General features: G+C 38.0%; 2 protein-coding genes and 1 long non-coding RNA gene across 7 annotated transcripts; 1 reads left to right on the forward strand and 2 right to left on the reverse strand.

The window, feature by feature from the left end:
* Nucleotides 1-2533: 2533 nt before the first annotated feature.
* On the forward strand, nucleotides 2534-8484 carry LOC106418634 (disease resistance protein RPS4-like). Of its 3 annotated transcripts, none has more exons than XM_013859372.3 (9): nucleotides 2534-4045; nucleotides 4137-5322; nucleotides 5399-5713; nucleotides 5789-6670; nucleotides 6787-7508; nucleotides 7617-7694; nucleotides 7775-7911; nucleotides 8012-8211; nucleotides 8301-8484. In XM_013859372.3, exons 1-5 carry the CDS (start codon nucleotides 3582-3584, stop codon nucleotides 7447-7449), a joined length of 3510 nt encoding a protein of 1169 aa, XP_013714826.1. In that variant the 5' UTR covers nucleotides 2534-3581; the 3' UTR covers nucleotides 7450-7508; nucleotides 7617-7694; nucleotides 7775-7911; nucleotides 8012-8211; nucleotides 8301-8484. The 3 variants fall into 3 exon arrangements, with proteins under 3 accessions (XP_013714826.1, XP_013714827.1, XP_013712811.1); XM_013859373.3 differs by having other exon boundaries at nucleotides 7642-7694; XM_013857357.3 differs by lacking the exons at nucleotides 7617-7694; nucleotides 7775-7911; nucleotides 8012-8211; nucleotides 8301-8484 and adding an exon at nucleotides 7571-7588.
* A 91-nt stretch (nucleotides 8485-8575) lies between these two features.
* On the reverse strand, nucleotides 8576-9436 carry LOC106418636. Its single transcript, XR_001283710.3, has 2 exons — nucleotides 9030-9436; nucleotides 8576-8923 (listed from the first exon to the last, which is right to left on the reverse strand). It is a non-coding gene; the product is annotated as an uncharacterized LOC106418636 (long non-coding RNA).
* Nucleotides 9437-9717: 281 nt separating this feature from the next.
* Nucleotides 9718-11391, reverse strand: BNAC09G18930D. 3 transcript variants are annotated; one of them, XM_048767581.1, is made up of 4 exons: nucleotides 11234-11391; nucleotides 10845-11140; nucleotides 10580-10759; nucleotides 9718-10506 (listed from the first exon to the last, which is right to left on the reverse strand). In XM_048767581.1, the coding sequence occupies exons 2-4, from the start codon at nucleotides 11106-11108 to the stop codon at nucleotides 9892-9894; spliced, it is 1059 nt and encodes a 352-aa protein (XP_048623538.1). In that variant the 5' UTR covers nucleotides 11109-11140; nucleotides 11234-11391; the 3' UTR covers nucleotides 9718-9891. The 3 variants fall into 3 exon arrangements, with proteins under 3 accessions (XP_048623538.1, XP_048623539.1, XP_048623537.1); XM_048767582.1 differs by having other exon boundaries at nucleotides 10845-11114; nucleotides 11234-11389; XM_048767580.1 differs by having other exon boundaries at nucleotides 10845-11270.
* Nucleotides 11392-17875: the final 6484 nt, after the last annotated feature.

Genomic DNA, 17875 nt, shown 5'->3' on the forward strand with positions numbered 1-17875 from the left:
TCAGTTGGAAACTTAGAACATAAAACATAATTTAAAGCTAAAAAAAAGGTAAAAATTATTTATTGGTTCAACTGGTGGTTCAACCGGTATCGGATTGATGGTTTTACTATGTTCGTGCGGGTTTCTAAATATTGGGTTTTTCAGAAACCCAAACTAAATTTTTTTTCTGGGTCACCGGGTTTACCGGTTCAACCGCGGGTACGGGTCTGGTTTCAAAACGTTGCTTTTGACTAAAAAGTGTGTTTTTTTGGTTTTGGGGGGAAAATATTTTTTTCGCCGTTTTGGTGGGAAAATGCATTTTTGCGGGTTTGGTGGAAAAATGCATTTTTGCGGATTTGACGGGAAAAGTGCATTTCGCGCTTTTGGCGGAAAATATTTTTGCGTTTTTGGCGAAAAATATTTTTGCGGTTTATGCGAAAAAATGTGATTTGACTAAAAGGTGTGTTTTGTGGTTTTGGCAGAAAAATGTGTTCTGCGGTTTTGGCGGGAACATGCAGTTTTTGCGGGTTTGGTGGAAAAATGCATTTTGGCGTTTTTGACGGGAAGTGCATTTTTGCGTTTTTGGCGAAAAATATTTTTGTGGTTTTTGCGAAAAAATGTGATTTGACGAAAAAATGTGTTTTGTGGTTTTGGCGGAAAAATGGGTATTGCGGTTTTGGCGAGAACATGCATTTTTTGAGGGAAAATGCATTTTTCCGGTTTTGACGGGAACATGCATTTTTGCGTTTTGGTGGAAAATGTGTGTTTTCTAGTTTTGACGTGAAAATATATTTTTTCGTTTTGGCGGGAAATGCATTTTCTGGTTTTGGTGGGAAAATGCATATCGACGATTTTGGCAACAAAGTGTGTGTTTTGCAGTTTTGGCGGGAAAGTATGTTTCTGGTTTTTATGTAGTTTTACGCTTTTGGTGGGAAAGTGTGTTTTTACCGTTTTAGCCGAAAAGTGTGGTTTTACTAGTTTGACCGAAAAGTGTGTTTTTATGGAAATGTGCGTTTTTACGCTTTTTTCGGAAAACCCTATTTTGCGGTTTTGGCGGAAAAGTGTGTTTTTCAATTTTGGCGAGAAAATGCATTTTTCAGTTCTAGCGGAAAAATGTATACGGAAAAATATAGGATTTTTGGTTCCAAAATAATATTTTGATTTTAAAAAGTTAATTTATCATTTTAGACTCAAATCTAGATGTAGACATGTAAATTAGGGCGAAGCCCGCAGTTCGAGCACGCCTAGCCCTAAAAAGTACCGGGTTTGGACTTAGTTTTATAAGCCCAAAAAAAATAGGGCATATTAGTTTCATGTTGTGCGGTTGCTTCTTACAGCATTGTAGGTTATTTCAGTCAATATTGGTCATCTTTTTCCTTAGATTTTGGATAAGGTTAGAAACTACATCTCGTTGCGTTGGTTCAGAGATTAGTTGTCGTCCTCGTTGTTGGTTTACCGTCGATAGTCTTTGCTCGTCTTGGTTTTCAAGATATGGTTTTTGGTGATCTGACTTCGATGCTCTTTTTCTTAGCTCGAGGATGGCTCCATGGTTTATTGATTTCATTTTGTCTCTTTTTTATCTCTTTGTTCTCTCATCTCGTTGCATTTCTCATCGCTGATCACATCTCTGGAGGCTCTCCCTTTGTCCGCTTGGAAGGTTGTTTATGGTCTCAAGCTTAAGCTTTGGTTTCTCGGTGGTTGGCTTTCATTCTCCCCCACTCAGGTTGTTTATTTTCTTTTCATGCATCCTTTGGTGTAGGTATGCGGAGTTAGTCTTTTGGAGCTTTTGTTTATTCTATTCAGAGTTTTGTGGTTCTTCGCTGGCATGGACGCCTTGTATGTGCTTGTTTAGTTTGTGAGGTGCTTCTTATCTCTTAGTTCGTGGTTGTGCTTCCAGTGCTTTAGACATGCGCCTTTTTATTTCGTGGTGACTTTGTTTTCCGATGATTATTCTTTCTCTGACCCGTTTTTTGGTTTTTTTTGCAGTGGTAGTTGATCGCGATCCTTTGTGTTTCAGGGATCACTTTGTATCATATTTTATCTTTTTACCTTTTACTGACATCTGATTGTTCTAGCCAAGACATTCTATGGTAAGATGAGATATGTTAGTCTTTTTTGTTGATCTTTTTTCAGCTTCAAACCTTTATTGAATTAGTGTTACTATAGTATTTTGTTTTTTCTCTTTGACTGTGAAAGTTTTATGTTTATATTATGCATTTCACTCTAATTTCTTCTTATTAGTTTGAACATTTTGTATTTTTAATAGTTAAATAAATATATAATTTGCAAATTAAATAATAGAAAATGGTAAAAATAATAAATAACAAAAAATTTGTTATTTTTAGTTGTGAATAAATTAAATATGTAAAATATATTTCTATTTTTTTTATTCATCTTGAATTTTAGTGAACAATAAAATAAATTATCAAACTTCATACGATAATAGTTAGTGCGAAAAAGATTAGATGGTACACAATTAGAAAGTATTTGACTAAATTGCAATAATCTAAAAGAAAAATGATCTAAAATGTAAAAAAAAAAAATATGGATGATACGTGTCGAAAAACTTTTCTGCTAGTTGTCGGAAAAATAGATAAAACCAACTTTATATATACAGATGAACTCTTGTCTATGTAATCAATCAACGCTGCCACTGTTGCAGCCACTCTTTTATCTTAATGAAATACAATCTAGACATTTACTCATTTTGGTGACAATCTAAGTTCTTCCTTCTCCTTGGTTTCTTTATATCTAAATAAAGCTCTATAGTTATTTTCCATTTCAATAAAGCTTTACAAAGCTATAATCATCTTTCTAGGTTTCTCAAATGTTATCAGCGACGAGCACGAAACCGGCATAGCTGAGGATGACGACGTAGTAGACAGCTTGGACAACGCTCTCTCGGTGGCTTGGGCTTTGATTTCGGTGGAGAGGAGCTGCAAGGGCGAACTGAGACTCGCGATGATGGATTGCGATGGAGATAACTCGGAGAGAAGGCGATTCGGAGCTTCTCGATGGTGGCCACAACGGTGTTCGTGTTACAGTGGAGCACAATCCCTGCGAGAGGAGATCATGGAGTGGTGGTCAGAATCGAGCTCAGCAGATGGTCACCATTTAACAGAGGGCGTGGCAACTTTGTGATCTATTCTCTTTCTTTTTTTGAATTCTTATTCTCTCTCGATATTAAAATCCCAGAAGGAACCGATGATGATGATGATAGAAAACAATTGTTCTTGATCGTAGATCGTGAAAATTGTTTTATAAATTATGATTTGAATAATTTAAATTTTATTTTCTGGTTGGAAAAGAAAAGGGTAGCATTGGAATTGTACATTACCTTTTTTTTTTTGTAAAGACAAGAGGAAAATGTCTTTAAATGTAATATTTTATTTTCCCACTTTGGTTTGCCATCTATATTACATATGCAAAGTTGCAAACCGCTTTTTGTTTTGTTTTGTTTTGTATACAGACACTCAATTATCTGACGTTTAAATAAATATTATTTTTCCTACTTGGTTTTCCACTTCGGCCCTACGCTCCATTAGCAGTCCTCGAAGAGAGAACAAAATCAAGCTTTTTTTTTTTTTTTTTTTGCTCCTTTCATGGCTACCTCCTCTTCCACAGTACCTCTTCAACATCAAGTCTTCATAAATTTCCGAGGGAAGGATCTACGCCGTGGATTCGTAGGCTTTCTTGTTGATGCGTTGAAAAGGGAAAAGATCAATGTTTTTATGGACGAATTCGAAGAAAGAGGCCTCCCTTTAGATTCCCTTTTGACTAGGATAGAGGGGTCGAGAGTTGCTGTGGCTATATTCTCTGAGAATTACACTGAATCAAACTGGTGCTTGAAGGAGGCTGAGAAGATGAATGAATGCAGGGAGAAAGGCAATCTGGTGGTAATACCCATATTTTACAAGGTGGAACCATCCACAGTGAGAGGTTTGAAGGGAGATTTTGGTGATAAGTTATGGATTTTGGCCAAGGGTGATGAGAAGAGGAAGAAACAGTTTGATGAAGCCTTGGAGTCGATTCCTAATCTATTCGGTATCACTGTGGACGATACAAGGTACTGAACTGTAGGGAGATTTAGCAATGTTTCTCATTGAGAGTTTGAATCTTTGAGGAATTTAATGTTATTTTCCTCACTCATATTTCAGCGACGAGTGTCAGAAAATCAATGATATTGTCAAGGCGGTTAAGACAGTCTTGCTCAAGATTTCAGTGATAGAGAGCCAAGACGTCACTGGTGATTCGTCAGAGACTAGTGATGATGGGACTGCCTCAGGAGGAAAAAAGCATAGGACTTTTGGAATGGAGAAACGTCTCAAGGAGCTGGAAGATAGGTTTGGTAAACACAAAGAAACTCGTATCATTGGAGTTGTTGGGATGCCTGGAATTGGTAAAACCACACTCATGAAAGAACTCTTTGAGATGTGGAAGCCTAAGTTTGTTAGGCACGCTCGAGTCGACAAAATCCGTGTACAGGCGAAGGATTTGGGGTGTGATTTCTTGCCCACATTGCTTTTAGAAGAGCTATTGGGATTGGAAGATCCTCACACAGAGAATGTTGAGGACCCGTACGAAACCTACAAATGTCAACTGCTTGGACGCAAAGTTTTTGTCGTTCTCGATGATGTTAGTAACATGGAACAAATAGATGCTCTTCTTGGGAAACGTGACTGGATTAGTGACGGAAGCAGGATTGTCATTGCAACAAGTGACGCGTCCTTAACAAATGGTCTGGTTGAAGACACATACGTGTTCCAAAACCTGGACCATAGAGACAGCTTACAACTTTTTCGCTATCACGCCTTCAGTGATGATCATCAATCCAATCCTCCCAAGGAAGATTTCACGAAGCTGTCAGAAGAGTTTGTACATTATGCAAGAGGCCATCCACTAGCTCTCAAAATGTTGGGTGTAGAGCTATACAACAAAAATATAGATCATTGGAAATCGAAACTGAAGACACTCTCTCAAAGTCTGATCCCTAATATTGGAAGGGTCTTCCAAATGAGTTATGATGAACTGCGTTCAGAGCATAAAGTTGCATTTCTTGATATAGCCTGCTTCAGATCGGAGAGTGTGGAATATGTAGAAAGTTTACTGGCTTTGTCTGACACCGAATCTCCTGACACAATGAGTGCAGTAGAAGTCCTCAAGAATAAGTTTCTGATTAATACTTGTGACGGTCGAGTGGAGATGCATGATCTACTGTACACATTTTCAAGGGAGCTAGATCGTAAAGTATCCACTCAAGATGGTAACAGACAACAACGGAGGCTGTGGCTCCATCAAGACATAATGAAGGGAGGCATAATTAATGTTCTGCAAAATAAAATGGTGAGTCTACAAGTTTTTCAAAACTTTTATTGGTAAGGATCAAATTTGTTAATCTCGTTTTTGTTCCTTTTGTTAGAAAGCTGCCAATGTCAGAGGTATTTTTCTAGACTTGTCTGAAGTGAAAGACCAGACGACCTTAGACTGCGAGCACTTCTTAAGGATGTGCAATCTCCGGTATCTTAAGTTCTATAATTCTCACTGTCCTCAGGAATGTGAAACCAAAAATAAGATAAACATTCCTGATGGACTTAAGCTACCACTGAAAGAGATCCGATGCCTCCACTGGTTAAAATTTCCACTGGAGGAACTTCCTAATGATTTCGACCCGATTAATCTTGTTGATCTCAAGTTGCCCTACAGTGAGATTAAACAACTTTGGGAAGGCGAAAAGGTGTGTCTCTGACTAATGTGTTGGTAGTTTTTTTATTTTTTAAACTTGTGGCTAAACGTTTCACTTTTGTCACAGGATGTACCATCCTTAAAGTGGGTCGATCTCAATCACTCAAGTAAGTTATGCAGCTTGTCAGAGTTATCTAAGGCTCGAAATCTTCAACGATTGAATCTTGAAGGTTGCACGGCACTGAAAATTTTACCACGTGGTATGAAAAAAATGAAAAAGCTTGCTTCCCTGAATCTGAAAGGTTGCACAAGTCTTGAAACTCTTCCAAAGATGAATTTAAATTCTTTGAGAACTCTTACTCTCAGCGGCTGCTCAAATTTTAAGGAATTTCCACTGGTTTCAGAAAATATAGAGATTCTATACTTAGATGGCACATCAATAAGTCAGCTTCCTACGAACATGGAGAAGCTCCAGAGACTTATTGTACTGAATATGAAGAACTGCGAAAAGCTGGAGGAAATCCCAGTCGGGGTCGGTGAGCTGAAAGCTCTTCAGGAACTGATACTCTCTGATTGCTCCAAACTCGAGTATTTTCCAGATATCAAGATGAGCTCTTTAAACATTTTACTTTTGGATGGGACAGCCATAGAAGTGATGCCACCTTTACCTTCGCTACAGTATTTGTGCTTAAGCAGAAGTAAGATCAACTGTCTTCCTGCTGGCATTACTCAACTTTTTCAACTTAAGTGGCTGGATTTGAAGTACTGCAAGAGTCTTACTTCTCTTCCAGAGCTTCCACCAAACCTTCAGTGCTTAGATGCACACGGTTGTAGTTCGCTGAAGACAGTTTCGAAGCCTCTAGCCCGTATCATGCCAACGGAGCAGAACCATTCCACATTCATTTTCACCAACTGTAAGAACCTGGAACAAGCTGCAAAGGAGGAAATCAGCTCGTATGCGCAAAGGAAATGTCAGCTGCTGTCATATGCTCGTACACGCTACAATGGGGTCTCTCTCTATACCTATCTTTATCTATCTATCTATCTATCTTGTTTCTCTTTGTATCCCTCTCTAAAATTCTCGTGTTTCAAATTTTATGATTCTCCTTTATTATAATTTTGCAGGGTCTGGTTTCAGAGGCTTTGTTCAGCACTTGCTTTCCTGGATGTGAAGTGCCTTCTTGGTTTTGTTATGAAACAGTTGGATCCGAGCTAGAAGTAAAACTCCTCCCGCATTGGCATGACAAGAGGCTTGCTGGAATAGCTCTATGTGCTGTAGTGTCATTTCATGACTGCCATGATCAAATCAGCCGCTTGTCAGTGACATGCACCTTTAAAGTTAATGTTGAAGACAACTCTTGGATCCCATTTACTTGCCCAGTAGGAAGTTGGACCAGACAGGGAGACGGAAAATACAAGATTGAATCAGACCATGTTTTTATCGGCTACACCAGTTGCCCATATACTATAACGTGTCCTGAAGACGAGAACTCTGATAAATGCAGTTCCACTGAAGCCTCCCTTGAGTTTACTGTGGCAGGTGGTACAAATGAGAAGGGAAAATTAAAGGTGTTGAAGTGCGGTTTAGGTTTGGTGTATGCAAAGGATAAAGGCAAAAATAGTTCTCATGAAGCAAAGTATGATATGCCTGTGGAAGTGAGTTTTCAAGAAACTTCAAAAGAGGTTGACGGAGAAGGAGCAAAGAAAAGGAAAAAACCGAGAGGTGATGATGGAAGGCCGAAGATGAAGAAAAAATCAAGAAGGGATGATAAAGTTCTGGTGAACTGAAGTATCCATCTCTCCCTGAAAGGATGGGTTGGATATATCCTTGTATTGGTGAGTTTCAGGTAATTTTCAGATCGCTGAACTTTAATACCTTCTAGTTCAAACTTGTGACTGATTAAGTCAGAGCATGGTTGATATTTCACCTACAACTACAAATGTCTTGATGTCAGAGCATGGTTGATATTTCATCTACAGAACGCAGCGAACGTTCTGTCTCTTGCTTTGAGGAGACAAAGATTATTGTCAAGGTATAATCTTTTTGCCAGTTTTTCTTTAAAACCTGTGATGAACATAACATTGAAACTCATACAACAAGAAAATAATGCAGATACCGGCGATTTACTGGTCATACAAGACAGCTAGTCATGCTGCTGAACTAACTGTAGGGGGTAGTCCCTTGTTTTCAAAATTCTGAAGAAATATTCAGTGTCCTGGGCCACATAGGTCTTCTAGCTGATCCAGAAGGTTTGAGTTGGCAGTTAATTGCTGTTTTTATTGTTGACTTTAGCTGTCCTGTTTCTCTCCTCTTGTTTTTCTTTAGCCTAAGTTTGGCTATGTGTGGCAGGTGGTCAATGCACAGCTTGGGACAAGGGACTTCTCATTGGCGGAGAGAATGTGATTACTTGTTTCGCCAGAGAAGGCTGTACCAATAAACCATCCAGAGAGCTATCGCCTCTCCTTCTTCACTTTATCGCCAACCTTCTCCTCTAGTTCAAGGATCAACTTGCTTTGTAGATTTGGATTACTTTATAAAACGCATGCAGGGTGAGGATTTATCTGTACATACACAATCTATTGTGCATGTCTACCTTGCTGAAGTTGTTGTTCTTGCAATTCTTTGTATGTTGTTGCAGGTGACACATACACAGCGGTTGGAAATCAAAACCGAGCAATAGAAGTTGATTTGACTTTGAAACTTCAATCTATGTTTCTGTCTTGTTGTTCTCTCAGAGCCTATGATCTTTTTATATGTAAAGCCCTACACACTATTATACTAGTTGATCATACACTAACCATTAAAACAAGTTTCTTTTACAATTTCTTAGGTCTAAATTGCATCCATTTTTAATTCTCTTTTCAAATTATCCATGCGAGTCTTAATATCTGCCAAATAACAGCTTGCTCCACGTCTCTTCAATCAAGCTTTTATTATGTCATCATACAGAAACAGATGCTCTCAGCCATATATTCATCAACAACAGTCATAATGATCAAAATACCAATCCATACACAACAAAAAGAAAAGCTGAAAGTCCATTAAAATGTTCAAGGTAAACTCATGAAACACTCACCTGTGAAAAGGAGTTGAATTGATCTCACTGAACCTAAGCCAATGTAAGACCCTAGAAATTCTGAAAAACCCCATAAAGCATTTATGGGATTTAGAGAGTTTTTACATCAAAATCCACAGCCTTTAGAAACAGAGTGGGCATCACACATCTAACCGAATTAGCCAATCGAGTACCCTGCTTCAAAACTATTACAGAAGATTGAGTTTTTGAGAAGCAAAGAATAAAGTTTCTAGAACTAAATACTGAATCAAACAAATTACAAAGACTTCTTAACAAAAACTTAACACTAACCTAAACAAGGTTTAATGTCAGATCTGAAAGTTGGAAACTTTTGTATTTTCACCTCGGGCTCCGATTCAGTTGATGGAAGGCAGGATCCGATCCCTGCTCACAAGCCAACCGTGAAAATCCACGTGGCGGTGTCAGCCAATCAGTTCCCGACCTGCACCAAGCGAATCCGAGACCGCCGATAACCCTTTTTTTTCCCTCCATCCACCGTCGTCTCTCTCTTTTGTCAAATATCGAAATATGTTAGCCTCCTTTGATGCGTATTAAATAAAAATAACAGACCATTCACTGATCGACGCGTGTATGTTGGAAGTCTTCCCTTTCACACGTTCTTGTTTCCAAAACAGTACTATCACGCGACCTGCACGTGACTCCTCACCGACTAGAAGATCTAGACATTCGCTTTTTCGGTTCTCTTTGGTTTAGTTTGGGTTTTAGATTTCAGGTTCCAGAAAGAAAAAAATGTTTTATACTTTTATTTATATCTGTAATTAAAATACGAACTTTAATTTTTTTTTTTGGACAAATACGAACTTTAATAAGTCTTTGTTTATAATTAAAAACTTTTTGTACTTTTTAGCAAAAAAAAAAAAAGCAAACTTTTTATACCGTTTGGATCAGCTTATATTAGTGGTTTGGTTTCAAATTGACAAATTTCGGTTTGTTTCGACCCCCACATATGCACAGGAAGTCACCTAAAGATTTGATATGCTTTTATACACCAAACTTATATATATCACATTATTTATTACATCACACTCCGGTTCGGTTGACCCGATCCTGTTTGGCTAGACTATAATAATTACATTCCCAAAGAAAAGCTTTGACGGATATGCAAGTATATATGCACAAAATTTTAACTAACTTAACTAAAATAGTTCACAATCTCTGGCGGCGAAGGGACCGAGCCACCACGAACTAAAGCCAAAACCGAACCAGCAGTGCTTAAAACTCGTGGGACCACCACTCTAGCAACTCTCGGTAGGGTTGGGTAAGTAAGAGTACCAACGATAAACCAATTGAGGCTCATCAAAGCAACTGCATCTAAAGCCGGTTTGTTCTTAACCGTTGAGAAAAACTGAACCACACTTCTCAAAGAGATGCCAACGACAGTGAAGAGTGCTCCTATAAGTGGAGTACACAGCTCTTGTTCTTTGGCTCCATACATTACTACCCCCACGACCAGCGCCAGCATCGCACTGAATACGCTTCTCGAAACCGCAACGTTTCTCTCTAACCCGAGAACTCTTGGTGTTAGCTCTTCGTCTTTCGGAATTGTTGCCTTTGCAAATGGATAAAGAGGTGATTCGACAGATGTAAACTCGGCTTCTTCCTTTGACTCGTAAGGGATATTTTTTGGCTTTGGTATGCTGCTGACTTCACTAGGTTCTTCCTCTGCTTTAACTTTGCCTTTCATGCTCAAATATTCATTTCCGCAAGCTTCCCTCAACTTAATATTTTCCTCCTTAAGTTCTTGCAGCTATCAAAAATACGTTTTAGTCAACATATGTATTTGGTTATGAGAAAGATTGATATTATTTGGTTTTTGGTACCTCAGCCTCTAGCTTTTTGATTCTTGTAATGGCTCCATCATGTTCATCTTCTAGTTCATCTAACTCCTGTTCCATGAGTCGATATTCTTTTATTGCTGCCCGGAGATTCTCTTCTATTTCTTTTCTATTCAGTTCAAGACTCTCCAGCTCATACCTCAAGTGATAAAGACTCTGCTCAAGCTGAAATTTTCAAAAAAAAAAACTTTCAATACAAGAAATATTACTAAACACTAAATACAAGAAATGTTTGTAAACCGAAACGAACCAGTCTTTCTCTTGGTATAGAAAATAGGAATCGAATCGGAAACGTAAAGAGGAGAACAGAACCCCAGACTGTGCCCCACACAGCTCTCCAGATCATACTTAAGTTGAACCAAATAGCAGAGCTCACAATATCAGTAGACACAAAGGTTGTAACAAGAGCTGTTCTAAGACAGAACACACATGCAGATATGCAGAAAACCAAAGGTCTGGTCATTAGATATACTGGAGATGAGATCAGCACAGAAACCAAACCTCCGAGATCCATTTTTTACTTCACCGTCAAGAAAAAAAAAGTCCCTTTAACAACATGAACAGCACGGAACCTAGATGATTCTAGTTCTTATGGCAGCGGCATCAAACTCCAACAAAAGAAAGGAAAGATAAGCTTACCTTATTTAGGCGAAGAGTAAGAGTAAATGAGAAGTTGTAGCGACTGAGCCATAGAGAAAGCAAATGAAAGGGAAAGAGACAAGAAGATGTGGCAGACACAGGAGAGCCATGGACGACACGTTGAACGTATTTCTCAGGTTATTCGAATTTTGGATAAAGATCAGAATTCTCAAAAATTAAAATATTCTGTTCGAAGAAAAACAAATCTCGTAATTAATTTTCCAAACCAGAAATTTCAAACCGGGTTTTGGAATCAACATCCAATATACATACCGATCCGATACACACGGAACCAGGGAAGACTATTGTTGTACGCAAGTTTCATTTCATTCTAGACCCGAGTCCAAAAATCTAGTTCAGTGTTATAATTTTTACAAAAAAAGTTAATAGATGTTCGAAGATTACTAAGAGCATGTTTATTGCAGGTCTTTTAGGTTGAGATTCTTACCGTAATATAAGATACGGTATTTTAGCTTTAAATTAAAAAAAACTAAGAGACGTATTTTATATCTCTTATTTAAACTCTTACACAAGATCCAAGAAAACACTGGACAAAGCCGAGGCAACGTTTGAGAAGATGAGAGAGCTAGGGCTCCTCTTGAAACCGTCTCCCTTCAAAATCGAGATATGGTCGAGAATCTTGTACGCGAGATGCAAGAGCAAAAGGTGGGGTTGGACGGTGCCACGTGGAACAACGTTTTAAGGGTATACGCGGATCCAAGCAAGATAAAGGAGATGGAGACGTTTAAAACGTTGGTTGATGAACAAGGAATCAACCTCGAACGAAGCACGATTGTTGCAATGGCAAGGGCTTATAATAGATCCGGTTTGGTACAAAAGGCCATAGAGATGTATCGTGACGTGCCTGGGACGCAAAGAGAAGTGTACGCTCTTTGGAATGAGTACAAAAAGGAAGCAAAGGATGATGGATATCGGACAATGATAAATTCTTTACTGAAGCTGAACAATGTAGAAGGAGCTGAGAAGGTTTATGAAGAGTGGAACCCTGAAGGACCAAAGCTGGATATGAGCATACCATGTTTACTGATTTCTAGGTATTACGCGGAAGGGATGGCATGGAAGGTCGATGAAATGTTAAAGTCGATAAAAAAGAAGAGATATGGCATGCATATGAGGAAGCTAAGGTATCACACGAAAAGGATGTTTTCGAATTTTACTTATCCCAAGATCACATGGCCGTACAGGACTAATTTACCCGATTTAACGGTGTTGAAAGAAAGCTTGAAGGTGGTTTTGACGGTTATTTTAGGTGTCGCAGTACTTGTCGCCGTGGCTGTCGGCTATGTACTCGATATGGTTTGGTATGAATTGCTCCTTGAACAGCACCCCCCAACGTCATGTCACCAGGTGCAGCTCTTAAATGACAGCCCCATGTTATATTATTTGTTTTACGTTCACAAATAGGTTTGATGTTCACTTCTCACCAATCTTTATATAACATTAGGGTTTTGGGCAATTATGTTTAATGAGTTTTGAAGTTGGAAAAGGTTTAAGTTTATTTCTGTTGCTGTTGATATTTATATACTATTATATTCAGAATGCTAGTGCTTATATTTATAGCTCTTGGTTGAGGGATTAACTCCATATATCCAATACCTCCCTAAATGAATTCTCACTGCCCCCTCTTTATTTTCCCTCCCCTTTTACTCTTGCACTCCCCAAAATAGCATTTTTCTATTTATTCCTTCAATTAAATAAACAACCACAATTCAACTACCTACATGGCCCACAAGACAACATTAACCAATGAGAGCTCATTTTGCCCACATGTCATTCTTCTTCCTCGTACTCTCTCCTCCTCTTCAACTTCCATTGGCGATTTTGAAGCTCCTAAAATAGGTAGTTCTTGTTCGTTTGAAATGATTTTTTTTTTTTGTAAAATAACATTAAAATGTCGTGTATATCATGGGCAGTGCTTAAAATATACGATTTGATGAAAATTTGAGAGATTTAAAACGATTTCAAAAACTGTGTTTAGGGCTTTCGGGTATTTTTTACGTCCGTTTTTGATGAATTTTTTGCTGAAAAGTTATTAAAACAAGTGTATATCTCGGCAAATGTAAAAAAAAAAGATCCAATGAAAATTATGAGAGATTAAAAAAGATTTTGAAAATTGTGTTTATAGATTCTGGGTATATTTTATGTGTGGTTTGATGATTTTCTGTGTGTAATTTCATTTAAGATGATTATACATCATAGGTAATGTAAAATCCTAACAATATCGTCCTAAAAACGGATTAGTTAGTACAAGGATAAATTATGGGTATTACTGGTATAACTAGTTTTACTAAGGCAAAATAGTTTTACTGCAAATACTAGGATTACTATATTTATATTTCTTACTAGTATTTCTAGTATTACCACTACAAGAAAACAACAAGGATACTGAGGGAAAAAATCGTCGGAATTTCGTCGGAATATCGATATTCCGACGACATACCGACGAAACAAGTCCTCGGAAATAATTCCTCGGAATTTCTTCTTTCCTCGGAAATCCCTCGGAATTTTCCGACGGAATTCCGAGGAAACAAATTTCCGAGGAAATTCCGAGGATCACTAGTTTGTCGGAAATCTCCTCGGAATATACCGAGGGAGAACTTCGTCGGGATATTTCCTCGGAAGTTCATCGATCGATGCGTTTTTGGACATATATCCATCGATCGATCGGAATATACCGAGGGACATGTTCCTCGGAATATTCCGAGGAACATGTCCCTCGGTATATTCCGAGGAAAGGTGTCCCTCGGTATATTCCGAGGAAGATGTCCCTCGGTATATTCCGAACGTTTTTTTATAAACAGATCGATCGATGGATTTATGTCCAAAAACGCATCGATCGATCGAGTAAAAAATATAATTAATTTTCTCAGAATGTAAAAAATATTAATTTTTTTAAAAAATAAAATATTTAAAATTTAAATTCGAAAATATAAAATTAAAATTAAAATTGAAATCATATTAATTAATATTCAAAGTTTCACAAATAAAAATAAAACATTCCGAGTTTTTGGAAAAAAAAAAACTACGGGTCTGGCACGTCCGGGAATACCTCGTTCGGGTACATCCTCTGCATCATCTCCATCATTTGCTGGTTCAGCCTCCTCTGTGCCTCATAGCCCGCCTGTTGAGCCGCCATCTGGGTTCAAAACAAAGATATGCGATCATCCTTGTCCTTCAACTGAGTCGTAAGTACTTCTGGATCAACAAAGGGCGGTGGTCCAGAAGACGGAGGAACCGACCGGGTGCGACGACCCCAACCGACCAAACGTCCCTTCTTCTTTGGAACCGACTGAATAGAAAATAGCTAAATTTACAAATTTAAACTAAGAAATAAATGAATTGAACTTTAAAAAAAAAAGAACTTACGGATTCAAAGATTTCGTTGATTCGAAACCGGGACAAGTTGGTCGAAGCCGTCGAAGCGTCATCCTCGGTTTGAAGCTGAGACACTTCGTCTACCACCTGAGTTTGGACCAGGTCGACCACGTCCCTCACAAGACCGTCATCAATCTGGCCGGTCTTCTTGTTGGTATACGCCCTCCCAAATAATTCAATCACAAAAAAAGATTTATATATATTAAAAATATTTAATAAATATATAAAAATAGTTTTAATAAACAAAAAATAGTTTTAATAAATAAAAAATAGTTTAATAATTACAAAAAATAGTATTAATAATATATATATATATATATTAAAAATATTTTAAATCCCAAATAATAGTTTTTAATCACAAAAAAGTTTTATAGATATTAAAAATATTTTGTAAAATCCAAAAAATCGAATTTATATACAAAAAAGATTTTGTAAAATCCAAAAAAATCGAATTTATATAGAAAAATCGTTTTGTAAAATACAAAAATCGATTTTATATACAAAAATTGATTTTATAAATACAAAAAAAATAAAAAAATTATAAAAAAATTCTAAATCAATTCAACAAAACAAATTATTCAACCAAATCACAATTCTAAACCTATTATACAACCAAATCACAATCCTAACCAATCACCCTAACAAAAATCTATTAAAACTACACAAAAACCTAACAAATAGAACCTAAGAGAGTGAGATAGGGTCTTTACATGATTTGTGTAAGAGAAGGAGGAGATCGCCTGAGATATCGTCGGATTCCAGGGGGAAATCGCCGGAGAGAAGAGAGGAGTCGCGCAGAGGAAGAAGAGAGAAATGGGGAAGAAGAAGGGGGTCGTGGTTATAAAACCTAGGGTCCGACGGACATTATCCATCGGAATTCTAACTTCAATTTTCGCGAAATATTTTTCCGGTAAAATGAAAATATTCCGAGGAAATTCCGACGGATAGTAAAATATCCGTCGGAATTTCCTCGGAATATTCCGAGGAAATACCGAGGAACTAGTGTTTGGGGTTTCAAAACATAAATTTTTTTTGCCGTATTTCATTTCTTATACAATTGTAATGCATACCATTGAGGATTCTTTGTATAGATGAGGATAAACCATGAAATAACAAATTTCAAAACTAATTGAAAGTATTCCCTTTACCGTTCATTAAAAGGTATAAGTGTTTCTCTTATGTTGTGGGATTTCGTTCATACAATCGGAAAAATGTTAATTATACGGTAATGAACAAATTTTTGACTTCATAATGAACGTAAGACATTTAATAAGGATTATATAGGTGTTATTCAAACCGCAAAACGTTGTTTTCGGTTTAAAAACCCTATTTCCTCGGAATTTCCTCGGATTATTCCGAGGGAATTCCGAGGAAACCCTCTTCTTCCTCGGAATTCCGTCGCAATATTCCGAGGAAATTCCGAGGAACTAGTGTTTGGGGTTTCAATACGTATTTTTTTTTATAAACGGATCGATCGATGTATATATATCCAAAAACGCATCGATTGATCACTAAGATGGACCAAAGCGTAACAATGTGATCGATCGATTAGACTATCCCATCGATCGATCGAGAATCTCAAACGTTCCTCGGAATATCCTCGGGAAATCTCGTACGTTTTTTTATAAACGGATCGATCGATGTATATATATCCAAAAACGCATCGATCGATCACTAAGATGGACCAAAGCATAACAATGTGATCGATCGATTGGATTATCCCATCGATTGATCGAGAATCTCAAACGTTCCTCGGAATGTCCTCGGAAAATCGTGTAAGTTTTTTTATAAACGGATCGATCGATGGATATATATCCGAAAACGCATCGATCGATCACTAAGATGGACCAAAGCGTAACAATGTGATCGATCGATTAGATTATCCCATCAATGGATCGAACAAAATCTCGGGAGCCTTTTTTAAAACGCATCGATCGATCCGTATTTGTACAAAAACGCATCGATCGATGCGTGTGCGGGAAACATAATTATAAGGCAAAACCCAAACTTTTTGGATCAAAACCTCAGAACTCTCATCCCCTCTGATTTCCCTTATAATCCCCCCCCCCCTTTTTCTCTCTATATAATCATCCGATTTGAACAATTTTGGGCTCTATTCCCCTTGATTTTTCGAGCTCTACCTGATTCCTACACTCGTTTTCACCCTAAGACAGGTATACTCCGCGAATCTCCACATTCTGAAATCGTGTTCTTGAGCAATTTTTTGGGTTTTGTGAATTTCTTATTTCTGTGTTGATTTCTTGATCAAATATGCATGAAACAGATGTTTAAACATGGAATAGAACACAATTGTCTGTGATCAACGAGTTTGGAACAGGATTTGAGATGATTTAGAGATAGAGAATTTTTTTCAATTTGGTTTTTTTTATCACAACTCGATTTCGCCTTTCATTTTCATGTTGCTTTGAGTTCTTAATTGATTATAACCATGTTGAGAGCAATGATTCTATTTTGTAGAGAATGAAGCGCACGAAAACATCAGCAAAGAAGAACACACAAGAAGAGGGTTCGTCTCAGCGAGAGAAGCAAAGGCCAGAGAAGTGGGATAAGTCTGATACCACTCGAGGATCGATCGGGATGGTCCTTACGTCTACGTATTCCAGGACCGAGCGAAGAAAACACTCTACTGCCACCTGCCTCAGATCGGCCTGACTGCTCTACTTTCAGAGGCTGCAGTTGAGTTCCTACCCCCTGCTACCGCACTAGTAGACAAGCCATCCTTCTTCACGCCAAAATATCAGACCAAAGGCAAGGCCGTGGTTGATGAAGAAGGAGAAGATGAGGCTGCACAAGCCATTCCAGATGATTCACAACCCCATCAGCTACTCCCATCAGACTCCAGCCAGTACAAGCTGCAAGAGCTTCCACCGAACGCCACTTCGCGCCAGCAACAACATTGGAGAGATCAGAGCATAAAGACAAACAACGACATGCTACACAAGATCTGGGCTGCCATTTCACGTATCAGGCCGTGTCGTTGCCAAAAGGATGATGTAGTTCATCGGGACAACTCTCCATCCAGCTCTGGTTCGGGTTCGAGTGGTACACACAGGGTAAGAAAGAGGTCCAAGAGACCCAAAGATGCAGGAACATCTGGAGCAGGAGACGAGGAGTAGGAGCTATCACCGGCAAGTATTGCCATTTGATTTCCGACCGCGCTATTTTATTTTCTTTTCTATTCACACGTTTTATGGTCTTATTTTCTGTTAATTTTGAACTTAGGTT

The sequence above is a fragment of the Brassica napus genome, chromosome C9 (assembly GCF_020379485.1).
Source record: "Brassica napus cultivar Da-Ae chromosome C9, Da-Ae, whole genome shotgun sequence".
Lineage (NCBI taxonomy): Eukaryota > Viridiplantae > Streptophyta > Magnoliopsida > Brassicales > Brassicaceae > Brassica > Brassica napus.

Excerpts from the sequence above, each read along its gene's own strand:
- LOC106418634 (XM_013859372.3), top strand. The coding sequence starts at position 3,582 with ATGGCTACCTCCTCTTCCACAGTACCTCTTCAACATCAAGTCTTCATA. Across the intron at positions 5,323-5,398 it reads ATGTTCTGCAAAATAAAATG|AAAGCTGCCAATGTCAGAGG; the intron begins GTGAGTCTACAA and ends TCCTTTTGTTAG. Across the intron at positions 5,714-5,788 it reads AACTTTGGGAAGGCGAAAAG|GATGTACCATCCTTAAAGTG; the intron begins GTGTGTCTCTGA and ends CTTTTGTCACAG.
- BNAC09G18930D (XM_048767581.1), bottom strand. The coding sequence starts at position 11,108 with ATGGATCTCGGAGGTTTGGTTTCTGTGCTGATCTCATCTCCAGTATAT. Across the intron at positions 10,760-10,844 it reads CTATACCAAGAGAAAGACTG|CTTGAGCAGAGTCTTTATCA; the intron begins GTTCGTTTCGGT and ends TGAAAATTTCAG. Across the intron at positions 10,507-10,579 it reads TCAAAAAGCTAGAGGCTGAG|CTGCAAGAACTTAAGGAGGA; the intron begins GTACCAAAAACC and ends TATTTTTGATAG.